Source organism: Tympanuchus pallidicinctus, unplaced genomic scaffold (genome assembly GCF_026119805.1).
Source record: "Tympanuchus pallidicinctus isolate F22 unplaced genomic scaffold, pur_lepc_1.0 scaffold8, whole genome shotgun sequence".
NCBI classification, from domain to species: domain Eukaryota; kingdom Metazoa; phylum Chordata; class Aves; order Galliformes; family Phasianidae; genus Tympanuchus; species Tympanuchus pallidicinctus.
In genome coordinates, this window is record NW_026294802.1 from 26,517,246 (window position 1) to 26,530,188 (window position 12,943).

At 48.1% G+C, this 12,943-nt stretch overlaps 2 protein-coding genes across 9 annotated transcripts in view; one reads left to right on the plus strand and one right to left on the minus strand.

The window, feature by feature from the left end:
- LOC128073438 (uncharacterized) overlaps positions 1 to 12,943 on the minus strand; it is a 381,873-nt gene that overhangs the window by 70,546 nt on the left and 298,384 nt on the right. The gene's annotated exons all lie outside the window — the stretch shown is intronic.
- Positions 4,814 to 12,943, plus strand: part of KCNC2 (potassium voltage-gated channel subfamily C member 2) — a 98,126-nt gene continuing 89,996 nt past the window's right edge. For 2 of the 8 annotated variants that reach the window (XM_052668347.1, XM_052668345.1), the window contains exons 1-2: positions 4,815 to 5,111; positions 5,513 to 6,204. In XM_052668347.1, the coding sequence (XP_052524307.1) occupies positions 5,572 to 6,204 (633 nt within the window). In that variant the 5' untranslated portion in view covers positions 4,815 to 5,111; positions 5,513 to 5,571. Of the gene's footprint in view, positions 5,112 to 5,512; positions 6,205 to 12,943 lie in introns of all 8 variants that reach the window. The other 6 variants (XM_052668344.1, XM_052668348.1, XM_052668343.1 and 3 more) reach the window with 4 other exon arrangements.

Below are 12,943 nucleotides of genomic sequence, written 5' to 3' on the forward strand. Positions count from 1 at the left end.
AAGTGGTATAGCTAAAGCTAAGAAGACGTTCATCTTGCTCACCTTTCCTTACGGCACACAGATCCCTGCTGTAGTCTGGCTGGTGAGATCAGTTCAGGGCCCAGCAATCATCTCTGTTCTAGACTTTTACTGCAAAAGAGTCTTAGTCAAAACAAATCTGGAAAAGCTCTCAAGGGTATCAAATGTTGTTATAATGCTTGCAAGATCAGTGTGGACATGCCATCTTTGGCAATCAAGTATAACAGTAGTGTGACCAGCTTGCTCTGCACTCAAGGTGATGCATTTAAAGGTGCATAAAGACTCAAGAAAACTTGAAGCTTCCTTTGATTTTTCCTTATACAAAGGCTGCTAACAGCCAGTGAGGCTGTTTCTGCCAAGACTTCTCTGCTTAAGCATAAGCTTGCATGGCTCCTTAGGCTTGCTGGCCCCTTGCCTCAGAGGAGAAATGCTGATGGTGCAACCAGTGGTGGATGTGGGATTCCCTATTGGGCTCTCTCCTTCCAGGCAAAGTAATAGCCAAGTTTACAGGCTGCAAAAAGAAACCTGTGCCAAACTTCTAACTTTTGTGAACAAGGCTGAAGTGCTAGCAGAGGAGATGCAGTGTTTATCTTTTGAGAATACTGTTCTGTTTCCATGGCAGTAGACAGCTCAGTCCAGATTTGGGCAATCTTGTCTGCAGAGTGGTACGAAAAAAAAAGTCAGAGAGAAAAACTTGACTGCAACTGAATGGAAGCAGTCAAAATTAATCAAGCTTGCATACAGTGAGACTGGATCTGCTGTATGAGACTGCAGACGCTGAAGAAACCTTTGCTTGCCGCACAGAAACGGCATCAGATTTAAGATCTGCCTGCCTCAGTCACTGAGACTCTGTGTGAGACTTCTGCCACTTGCATCCCAGGGATTTTCTTCTGACAGAAATACTGTAACTGCTCATGATGAGAGAACAAAGCCATTGCAAAACATAATTGTTACTCCTTGGATCAATAGCGGAGAATTAATCATTATTAAAAAAATCAGTGATCAATGAAAATGGCTGCTCCTCCAGGAATGCCTGAAAGATCACCAGTGCACACGTCCTTAGAAGATAACTTGTTAAAGCAGATCCCTTGTCTTGTTGGAGTAGATAAAGTGGGGTCTCTTATTAAACATTAATGAAATTAATGGAGTTGGTTAGTCACAGAAAGGAGGAAAATGATAGATGAGGTGGATTTCTAGTTCAGCTGTGATGGAACAAAAAAACTGGGTGGAGCAATGCTGGAGCTGTCTGAAAATGGTTGTGGTTCTTTTGTGTGTTTCCATTGATTTTGATGTCATCTGAAGGAGAGTTTGTTGACTTCCTCAGATAAATCACCATCTTATGCTGGTTCTATATCGGATTTGAATTGATTTCAGGAGAAGATCCCTTAAAATTACCATTAAATGAAACATAAAACCACTCCTAAATTACTTTAGTAAGTGGTTCTATTCTTTTGGAAACATGGGCTAGCTGTTCAATGACAGCTGGAATATTGATTGATGATAAGTGGAGTGTGCATTGCAATGGGAGCTGGGTGTGATGAAGATCTGGAGCTGCACAACATAGAATGTGCCAGTCCCAGCTCAGTGGGCATGTCGCTTCCCAACACCCCTCTTTTGGAAAGAGAAACCAAAAGCCTATTTTAACATATGGAAAGCTATGGATTTTACCACTCACTCCCCACCCTACTTGTGCTGTGCAATACTAATCTGGCAGTGCAGTTAGCACACACCTGTGTTTCCAACACGTGCTGTGGCTTCTCAGTAGACCCCAGACTTGAGTCCTCTACTTTTTCTTTCTTTAATATATATAACATAAGAGGAATTCTTCCAGTTTTTTGTTTTCCAGTGAGTGACACCCCATTCACCAGGATGGCACAAAGAGCTGAAGATCTGTGATGGCAGAAGGTGGGTGGAACACATCTGTGTACGTGCACTGGCCCATACTGGGGACTTCTGCCTGCTCTGGGGGGAGTATTGGAGAGCACGAACACTTCCACATTTTGCTCATCTCATCCAATCTCAGTTGCTTTTTTGGATCATTTTCTACAAGGAGACCTATTTTCACCAATTCTGTGGTATTGATCAAACCACATTTACATTTCTACTGCATTGACTAAAAATGCAGTTGTGCTCTAGAAATGAAAAATGATGACATCTTCCTGCTGGCTCTGCTTCTAGCCTTGTGCGGTTTCACTACCCCATGGCTTCTAACAGTTGTATTTTACAGACATTTACTTAATCCAAGACTTCTTTTTTGTCCCCAAATTCCGAATGGTTATTCTAATTTATCACCAGTGCACTTCAGTATAATGTGGCTGTCACGTTGCACAAGTTCTGGAATGAATTAGTACATGCAAACAGTGAGAATGATTATAAATAATAGGGAGAATGGAAAAACAAGCAAAAGAAATAAGTGGAACCTTAATAACATGCTAATGATGGCAAATATTTAAAATAATTACTTGCTTATTTAATCATCAACTAACCTGATATAAATTGATCGTATTTTGGCTGTTGCACTATCTTCATTGTAATTCTCAATTATAAAATTGATTTCTTCGTTCTCCAATTACAACATCGTATGAAAAATACGAGATGGTGCCCACACCAGAGAAACTCAGAGGCTTCTGCCTTGTGTTTCACCCCAGGAGGCAGCTGGGAAGGTTAGCTGCCTCTAGTCAACTGAGCTCCTGTGGAGGGGTGGGTGAATCTAGAGTGTGGCTTTCTCCATCAGATCTGCTTTTCTTTTCTGCCTTGTCCTTTCTCCCATTTATTTCATTTAGACAGCTGCTCATTCAATGACTTTGCACTGCAGTACTCAAGCTTGCAAGAAGAATATAGCTTCTAGTAGCTAAAATGCTCATCATCTAATAGCATCTGATGTCACTGCTTTCTCAGTTAAAGCAATCCCATAGGAACCCTCCTACCCAGTAGGGAAAATTGGTTGTGTACTGCTCAGTGTCACTCAGTTCTTCATGGAAAGTTCACAGTCCTGAGCTACAGAAATGTTCCCACTAAACTTTTACCTGAAAATGTTTGACAGTCTGTGGATAGGTTTAATTTGTTTTGTTTGTTTGCAGACATGTTTCATGGTAAGTCTAACCTGGCAGGCACGCTTCTCTCGTACTTATGTCTAATTTGTTTCTGCTTCTGTTGCAAAAAGGTGGTGCCAAAATTCTGTGTCCTGTGGGGGGTGAAATTAATTCATAACTGCTAATTCTCCCACCTATGTTGAATATTGTCTGCGTGTTCGCTGGTATCACTTAATAAAACGCTGGCTCTGGGAACTCAATGTCTGACATAATTTCATCCTTCATTGAGAAATGTGCCGCATGCTGGAAACACAGGGAAGAGTGACACAGAGAAATGAAAAGCATTATATTTAGAAACAGAGATTGTAGGATACAGATGCTTTGACTTGACTGATGGAATGTTACGCTATAGAAGAGACCATTCTTGTCTTACCAGTTAGAAAAATTATTTCTGTGGCTTATTCTTTCCCACAAGTAAACCCCCCCCCCCCCCCCCCCCCCCCATTCTATCTTAAGGAAATCTGAAGCATAAGCTAATTTCTTGTAACACGGGCCTTCCTCGTGGTATCTGCGTTATGGGGTACAACAGTAAAACTCAGCTTGTGAGATGCCATCCCTGTTAGTCCCTGTAGTGGTGGCTGGTCCTTGTGAAGGAGACCTTAGGCTGGATCCCGACATGGACATGGGCTCTGGGTGGCAGTGGCAGCCAAGGGGCCATCCCAGCACTTGCACTGATACAGCCTGCCTGGTGCTCTGGCAGCTGCTGCCACCCCATGGCTTTCCATAAGGGATGAATGCTGCAGTGCTCCATTGTGTTGCATTTCTCCAGAAACCTCTCTTAGGTCAGAGGGAAGATGATGAATATTCATTTTGCTCTGCTCTCCCCTGTGTCCCCTTTCTCACAAATCCCCTCTGCAAAGAGAAGCAAGCACTGCTCTGGTTTAAGATGGGTGAGTGCTTTCCACCGGATTTCCAACTCTATAACTGAATATTAATTTTGGCTCTCAGGAGTTTTCACTGACTGACTTTATGTACCTTGGCAGGAAATATTCCAGTTTTTCTTTTTCTTTCTTTTTTTTTTTTTTTTAAGAACTTCAAAACGTACATCAGCAACATGCTTTTGAAACTCATTTCTGAAAGTTGCTGCTGCTCTGGGTGGCTGTATTTACATCACGGATGCCCCACAGAGACAGATCTGGGTTAGGGCAATGTGGTCAAAGCACGGTGTCCTCCGAGCAACGCTGCCAGCAGAGCTCTGCCCCCCTAAGTCAGCAGCGTCCAGCCAGAGTCTCTGACATGGAGGGGGACACTTCAGACAGCCTTATCCCGTTTGTTACCCCGCCTTGTGCCAGCAGCGCCCTGCGTGCGGAGGAAGAACTTTTTTCCGAGGAAGCCCTATGAGGAATCGCCTCTCGCTTTGCCTGGCAGGCAGAGCCTCTAGGGCTGAAAGCCCCTCTTTTCAGCCTCTGAGTCTGAATGCCTACTTCCCTTTGACTAATTTCAGTAGAGAGCAAAAAGGAATATAAAAAGGAATGCTGTATGAAACGGTTCAGCCTCCTTGGAGGCAGCGAGCTTGGCACAGGCACGGACAGGGTCCAACTCGCTCCTCTGGTACATTACAGGAGCTCTCACCTTCGGTCTGTCCCCCTTCCCCCCTCCCTCAGCACACGGAGGAGGGGGCGTACCGATGCGTACACCCGCAGCCACCCGCCCATCCCTCCGCGCTGCTTTCCCGAAGCAGACCCGCACACGGCGGCGGGGCCGAAAGCTGTGGGGGGCGGCGCTGCCCCCGCCGCGGGCGGAGCTTCGGCCCCGGCCGTGGTTTGGCTCTCGTTCGGCTCCCCGCGCACGGTGCCGGAGCGGCGCGGCCTCAGGTGTCCGCCGGCGGTGCGCCATGGCCGCGGGGTTCCCACGAGGGCGGCCGGAGCCGCCTCTCCGTCCGCCGGAGTTGAGCGCGGGGGGAGGCGGCGCGGCCACCTGAACGCGGAGCAATACAACAAGTAGCTCTCGCTCAGCCGCCGACGCCCGAGACGAGGAGCCGCCGCCGGGCCGCCGGTCCAGGTACTGAGGGGCGGGGGCCGGGAGCAGCCCTTCCCCGACTGTCCCCGCCGCGGGCGCGTCTGAGAGGCAGCGACCTCCGCCCTGCCTGCTGCTGCCGGGGCTCGCGTCCCCTCGCACGCGGCTATTCCCCTCTCAGGGTTAGAGGCGGGGGAAAGAGACGCGGATCTCCCACGTCTCTTTGTGTGCTTAGTCTGGAGGCGCGGTTCGGTACCGGCTGCCCGCGCTCCGTGCTATCGACTCGAGGAGGAGTGGAGCCGTTGGGGGCGGCGGGAGGCAGAGCTCGGCGCGGGGACATCGCGCCGGGAAACGGGGTGGGACGGAGGCGGCCGGGATAGGCGGGCAATGGCGCGAGGATGCCGGGGGGGCTTCTCCTTCATTCCTTCTCTCTGTCCGTGCTGAAGGCAGAAGCTCGTCCCGCTCCTCCGCCCCGCGCCGCCCCAGTCATGTCCCACCCGGAGCGATGGGGAAGCTCGAGGACAACGAGAGGGTGATCCTCAACGTGGGGGGCACGCGGCACGAGACCTACCGCAGCACCCTGAAGACCCTGCCGGGCACCCGCCTGGCCCTGCTCGCCGCCGAGTCGCAGGGCGAGTCTCCGGGCGCCGAGGAGCCGCCGCCGCCGCCCCCCAACGCGGCCCCGCCGGCGGGCGGCTGCCCCGAACCCGGCAGCGGCTGCAGCCCGCGGGGCGGCGGCGGGGTCAGCGAGTTCTTTTTCGACCGCCACCCGGGGGTCTTCGCCTATGTGCTCAACTACTACCGCACCGGCAAGCTGCACTGCCCCGCCGACGTGTGCGGGCCGCTCTTCGAGGAGGAGCTGGCGTTCTGGGGCATCGACGAGACCGACGTGGAGCCCTGCTGCTGGATGACCTACCGGCAGCACCGCGACGCCGAGGAAGCGCTCGACATCTTCGAGGCGCCCGATCTGCTGACGGGCGAGCCGCCTCCCGACGGCGACGACGACGACATGGCGGCCAAGCGGCTGGGCATCGAGGACGTGGCGGCGGCCGCCGAGGGCAAGGGTGGGCGCTGGAGGCGGCTGCAGCCCCGCGTCTGGGCGCTCTTCGAGGACCCCTACTCCTCCCGGGCCGCCAGGGTAAGCGCCTGCCGACGGCGCTCCCGGGTGATGCGTCGTCACGTCTGGGTGATGGCGGTGGTGGTGCCTCGGGAGCCTCGGGGTGCTGGCAGTGTGGGGCGTCTTGGTGGAGGTCGGCCTCCACGGGGTGGGCTGTGCAGTGGTGCCGTGGTGGGATGCTGTGAGGTGTGACACCGGCCCCTCTGGACTGAGCTGTGCCTGCCATCCTGGTCTCAGTGGGGATGTGGGAGCGCTACTGACTGGGGGACCACGCTGTGTACCAGTGGGCTCTAAGTGCCCGTTCTGGGGGCATGCAAGGCTGTATATGTTCCATGTGCTCTGGCTTTCAGGGAAGTGTTGGGTTGTATGAGGTGGTGGCTGCCCACAGCCCTTCCAGGAGGGCTCTGCCGGCAGCTCCTGCTCGGTGCTCCTGCCCTGATGAGCTTTGTGGGACCCAGTGACAGGGCACCCACCTGCCCTCTGCCTGTCAGGGTGGCCCTCATGGCTCTGCAGCTGAAGGCTGTGAGGGAACACTGGTCCTCAGCGAGTTCTTGACAGGTGGCATTTCAGATTTTGGCTCTTTCTTCTGTGCTGGAGCACGGTGCAAGTTTCAGCCCTGACTTGTAGTTACTGCTGTTGGCGGTGATGGGTTTTGCTTTCTAACCCATGGAACAAGCAAATGGTTGTAACACCTCTGGGAGAAGTATGCAGTGATGCTTTGAACTCAGCTGTGGGAAGAACACCCAGCAGCGAGTCCTGCCTGCAGCACATGAGAAAGAGCTCGTGGTTGAAATGGGCTTGGATTTAAAGCTGCAGGAAGCATTTCACAGTGCTTTCACTGGGTGTCTCTGTGAAGAACTCAGACCTCATCCTGTGTCAGCGATCAGTACTGTCCCCAACAGTGCCGCTGGAGTCACCACAGCCTGACAGAGAGTGGGGTGTCAGGGGGTGCTGAACTCCAGCTGGTACCCCAATTGTCTCTAGAGCAGGCTGTGTTCAGAATACACATTGGTAGTGTTTGTATTGTTGCTCATTAAGGACACACACGCAGCTCACATCTTGGCTGCCCGAACTCAGCAGAGTTCAGCTGTCAGTACCTGACCTAACAGCAGTGTGGTGTTCCCCACCACTCTTGGAGAAGCTGCTGACAGCAGCAGATCTGCAGCTTTTATGGCACGGAGCCTTTCACTGAACTTGGTGGAGCGCTGGCAATGATCATCTATTAGAGAAGATATTTAGCTTCGTAAAGTTAGAAAGGGGTTTAAAGTAATATGTTCTGATTTCAGCCACGGGCAGGCAGAGCGAGGCAATGCCAGAGCTGCAGCCCCAAGTTCTGGTTCTGTTCAGCGCTGCTGCTCTGTGCAGTCATTTCCCCTTGCACCCCCCCACTCAGGCAGGCTGCTCGGATTGCTGCTGGCAACTTGGAAGCATGGGGCACCCCTGTGCCTCAGGGCCCGCATACGCCTGCACCCACACCCCAATGCGTGGCAGTTTGGGTGGTGGTACACCCAGCTGGGAGCTGAACTGCCGTTGTCAGTTCAGTATTTCCCCGCACCTGAGATAGACACTTTGTTTTCTGAGTATTCTGGCAAACGCAGCGTTGTTGTGTATCGGCTGAAATGATGACTAACTCTAAAAATATTTGGGTGAGATCCTTACTGAGCGCAAGAAAAGCTCCGTGAGCATCAATTGTGCCTCGCAGTGCGAGCTCCTGACTCATGCGCTGCTGGGGTGGTGGTGAGACAGCTTGCTGGTAAACTTTCTTAATGACGGTGGTGATCCGTAGCAGTGCTGCCTGATTGAACTTCCGCACTGTCTGTTCGGAGGAACGTGATGTTGAGAAAAACTGGATGTTGGTTATTAATGGGGTGGCAGTTAATATTTCTGTTTTTCTTTATCCTAAACTGTAGTCTCTAAAAATAGAAATTTATAGAAATTCAAATATAAGTTGCCATGGTAACCTATTGGGGGATAGTGCACGCACAGATTATTCTAGCAAGACCATCCAGCGATGTTATATAAACAGTGGAACTCATCTGTTGACAAAAAGGTGTACTGCATTAAGGACTTGAAAAAATCAACTTTAATATATGCAGTTTGATAGTGACATCTGGTAGCCATACTTCTTGTAAATACAAAATGTAATGCGCATCGTATGCATGCGATTGCTTTGAAACCTGCAACACTTTCCTTTGTATCTCAAGTTCAGGAGTTGCATCTGAATATCATTTGTTTTCATTTCACCATTTTGGATTTCTCTGTCTGTGGATTGTAAGGAAGGGTGCAGTGGCACTGCTTTTGCTTTGAGCTCCCCGAAGCTGCCTCTCACAGATTGCTCTCTGATGGAGCACTGCTGTCTGGATGGAGAGGTCCCAGTTTAAGAGCTGCCCTAGCACGAGACGCATTGGGCAGCCAAATCCTCCTGTGTGATGCAGTTCTGTACCCAACTCTTATTGCACGGTGTGTTGTGTGACTGGTTAACAACGGTGGGGTATTTTGGGGTCTCTGATGGTCCTTGGCTCGTGAGCACAAGGGGCTCTTTATGCTTTAGTAATGTGCAGAGAGACGTCCAAATAGTTTGCAAGGAAGTACGAGAGATGTAATTAGCACTGAGTTTGACAGAGTGTCTGCAGATGCCCGGCGGGACCCGGAATGTCAGCGCCAATCTCAGATACCATATTTCAAATTAATTAAGCTTTTAAGGCCTTTTATTTTTGAATAATAGTTGAAATATGATGCTGTTTAAAGAAATAATTAGTGTTCATCATTGATTTTTGTTAAGGATTGTGGATTATTCTTGCACTTAGCACAGGAACTAGAAGCTGCAGGGGGACTCGCAGTGTTCATGGCTGTCTCTCTGTCCCCAGGAGCAGCCTGTCTGTCCATGCACAGAGCAGGGATGGGACAGGGATGCCGGGCTGTGTGCTGCTGGAAAAGAGAAGCTCCTGAGTGTGGCTGTACCTGCGATGATGCCTTTGGAGGCTGCTTGCAGTGACACTTCTGGCCTCCAGCACTCAGAGAGGTCAGCTGTGGGAAGGGTTGGCGAAGTGAGGGAGGCAAGCAAGGGAGAGAATGGGGTTAATGGGTCCCCTCAAGGCTTAGAGCCCCAGAAATCATATGGGAAGGCATTCTTAGTGAAGTTAACTTGCATCTTTCTTTGGTGGCTTGTGCACTGTTTTCCAGGTAGGTGGATAAGTGCTGGGTACCAGGGTGGTTTATGTGGGCTGCTCAGGATGCAAACGGCTTTTATTTTTGGTGGAAGCAGCACTGCTGGGATAGTCTGACAGACACACCGTGAATGGAGTGGGGAGGATACGGCCAGCTCAGAGTGTACATCAATAGTGAAGTGCAGGGCTCACTTGCTTTATTAAAAATAGAACTGGCATTTAATTTCTAAGTGCAAGTCTTAGAAATTTGTGATTTACGAAGATTTTTCTCCTATCTGAAAATGGTTATAGGATTGTATAAAGAAGACGGTAGAGATTACAAAGAAACTGAAAGAGTAGGCTTTCCTCTTGCCATCTTGATAATCAGAGTGTAGTGTTTATTCTTAAGTGGGAAAAGAATCCGTTCATTTACATTGGTTGCTTTTAAAGCAACAGCACCTTTGTGCCTGGGACAAACACTGTGACCCATCACTGCTATGGGTACTCGCACGTTCCATGGCTTCATAGGTGCACAGGCTAACTCATAAGTACTTTTCATTAATTCATTTCTGGAATGCTGGCTGTTAAGAGTCTTAATTGCAAGTAGTTGCTTAAGAAGTTTCCCGCTCAAGGTAAGCCACTCTGATCTGCATTAAATTTAGATGGTATCTGGTGGCACTGACATAGCGGTGAGGTAAAATCAGAAAGATTTCTGCCTCCCTAACTTCTGCCTTTTTCTCTACAGCTGTTCTGCCTGCTGCTGCTACTGTTTCCATGGAAACAAGCCAGCTCTTCGCTTCCTTTTTCCATTGGAAACAGCCTTCTCTCTGTCACTTATTAATCTCAGAAAAGCATTCTGTCATGGCTCTGACATGAGCGCCACAGAGCTGATCTGCCTGAGCATCTCAGGAATGGATGCAGGTCCGTATGCACCCATGCACGTAGACAGATTATCCTCTGGCTTAAAATAATTCGATTGATGGACTTGCTCTGAATTTGCTTTGGTATAACTGGAAGTGGAAATTAGCTTACCACACGCAGCCCAGGATAACAATATTGAGAATTATTCTTGGCTGAGAAGTCTGGCAGACAGCGTCCCATTCCTGTGTGCAATTCAGACGTAATGCCCTGCTGCTCTCTGTCACGTTTTGTTTACAGCGGTGAAGTGCTGAAACGACATGCTTTGGGATTAGAATGTGTCTTCAGACCCATTCATAACCATTCATGTGGTGGTGGAGGAGCAGCCCACAGCTCTGGGGAATACTGCATAGGTTTCAGTGTTTCCGTTTGGTCAGGAGTCAGGGTATCGTGCCATCAAGTGATGCTGTCAGGATAAGCAAGGACTGAATTTAAAAAAAATGGTGTCTTCAAGGTTCTTATTCAAAAGGTGCCTGATACCTTCTGAAGACGATGATGTTTTTGCTTGGCTTTTTTTGAACTCATTTTGAATTGTAATGAAAAAAAAATCAAAACTCAGTTGCACCCTTGGTTAGTGTCCCTCATTATCAGCATGTGAAGATTTTTAAAGGAACTTTGTCTTGAACTTACTTGGCCTTTTCTCCCTCAGCAATCATGGCTAGAAGGAGTCTGTTCTCTCCTCATGAAGTTATTACCTTTCAATCAGGGCAGAAGCATCAGAGGCGAGGCATCTCTGCATATTTTCTTAACATTCTGTATCATCTCTGGTGGAAGAGCTGCTTTGGTGCTGTTCATTTTTGCAGAGGCTGCTGATCTTCCCTTGCTTTGGACTTGGCTCATCGTGGGGAAGCACGTTTCCTTCAACCAGCGCAGGAAAGAAAGGGTTTGTGCTCTCTGTATTTGGCACCTGATGGGGTGGGAAGTTCCCTTTTCATTCTTATTATGAAGTCTTCTTCAGACCTTTCTGCTGGCAGCTTATGACTTACATAAGCTTACTGATCCCATGTAGGAGCTTGTGGGGGTTTCTGCAGTGTACTTTTTACCATGAGTAAAGTAGGTAGGCCAGTAAAAATACAGAGAGGATAAAATACGGAATATCAAGCTGTCGCTTATAATTCTACAAAGGATATTTCTATAGCAATACATTTTTATGTCTACTGTTACTTCCCAAGAGCCCTTCTCCTGGTGCGAGGGCTGGAACAAGAGGATATTTCTTGCATCAAAACCAATTTGAACCAGTGAACTCAATATGCAACTGCAGAAATGTGTACAGACATACTGATGGAAAGTTAGCATTATCAACATGATAAAAGAGACCATAAGTTGGAGTGCTGGTCTGGTATATTCACTGCCCTATGGTGATATGCTCATGTACGTATTGCTGTAACTGAGTGATGAGCTTGTCAAAAAAATACTTAGATGTAGAGCGGAAAAAAAAAAGTGATTTCACATTCTTTTTAGTCCTACAAATGTGTTTAATTAACATCATTGTTAGTACTTTATAATGACTACAGCATTTTTGAAGGAAAAACTCCCATCTGTTAATCAGAAGTGTTAAAAATAGAATGCCATCTAATCATACAATTTCTTGTGATTTGCTCTACAGATTTTTTGACTGAAGTGGTGACATGAAAGTTAAAAACCAAGTTATCCAGTTACATGTTATAACTGTATTTTTTCCCTTGCCTTTAAGTTGTCTGAGAATTTTGAGATGCTGCTGTGTTTTTGATCTTTATACTAGTAGGTTAATTATTACAGGGGGGTAATAACTCAGTTCTTTCTTATTACAGACACGTGGATCCTTAGTATTTCTAGGTGAATCTGGGGAATCAGGTCTTTGATACGCTCCAGAAAAAAATGTTGTAAATAGAGAACAGTCTGTTGTCTTGGTTCACAAGTATGTACTGGATATAAAAACAGTATCATTTATTTCTGAAATAAGTATAGTTTCTTAAATTTTTACACTGCAGCCGACAAACCTGTACTTTTAAGCATGCCTACTTTCTCAAGAAGGCAGAACATCTCTTGGAGCTGGTTGCTGGTTTTGATAATGGGTTGAGTACCAGCTGCATAGCAGTAATCTTCTTCTTAAATATTTAATCCTTTTCCTAAGAGAGAGAATTCTTGAGGAATGACTACCACCAGACTAAAATGCTGTGTTTGGTAAAAGCAGAGGGCCACTGTCAAGATAGGGGAATTTAAAGCAACAGAAATCATACAGAGATGCAGTTTTAGTGGCTGAGAAAATTCTCTCTCAGTGAATCATTTTAGAGAACACAGAGTTTAGTATGGTGACACAGGACTACAGAACGGTGCTTTGGAACGCTGCATACTTGTGGTTGCAAAAATAAGGACTGTGAGCTGCAATCCTGATGATTTTGCCTGGATGACACTGCTGGTGCCCATCCCTGTGCAGGACTGGATGGTCAGCTGTCACAGCTGGCATCCTGCTGCTGGTGTTGCTCCTAAGTGGGAGCAAGAGTAATGTCTCCAGTTGTATTTTGGTTGGCTTGCTTAATTTCTCAGTGCATAAATGTTCACGAAAGACCTTTATACACATTCTATTGTGAGATAAAGGGTAATCGTGTCTGTTGGTATTTAACAGCCTGTGCAACCACAGGTTGTACTTCAAAGTAGTGGTAGAAATTCCTGTGGGATAAAATAAAGGATGTTTTAAAGTATGCAAACACCTGGCT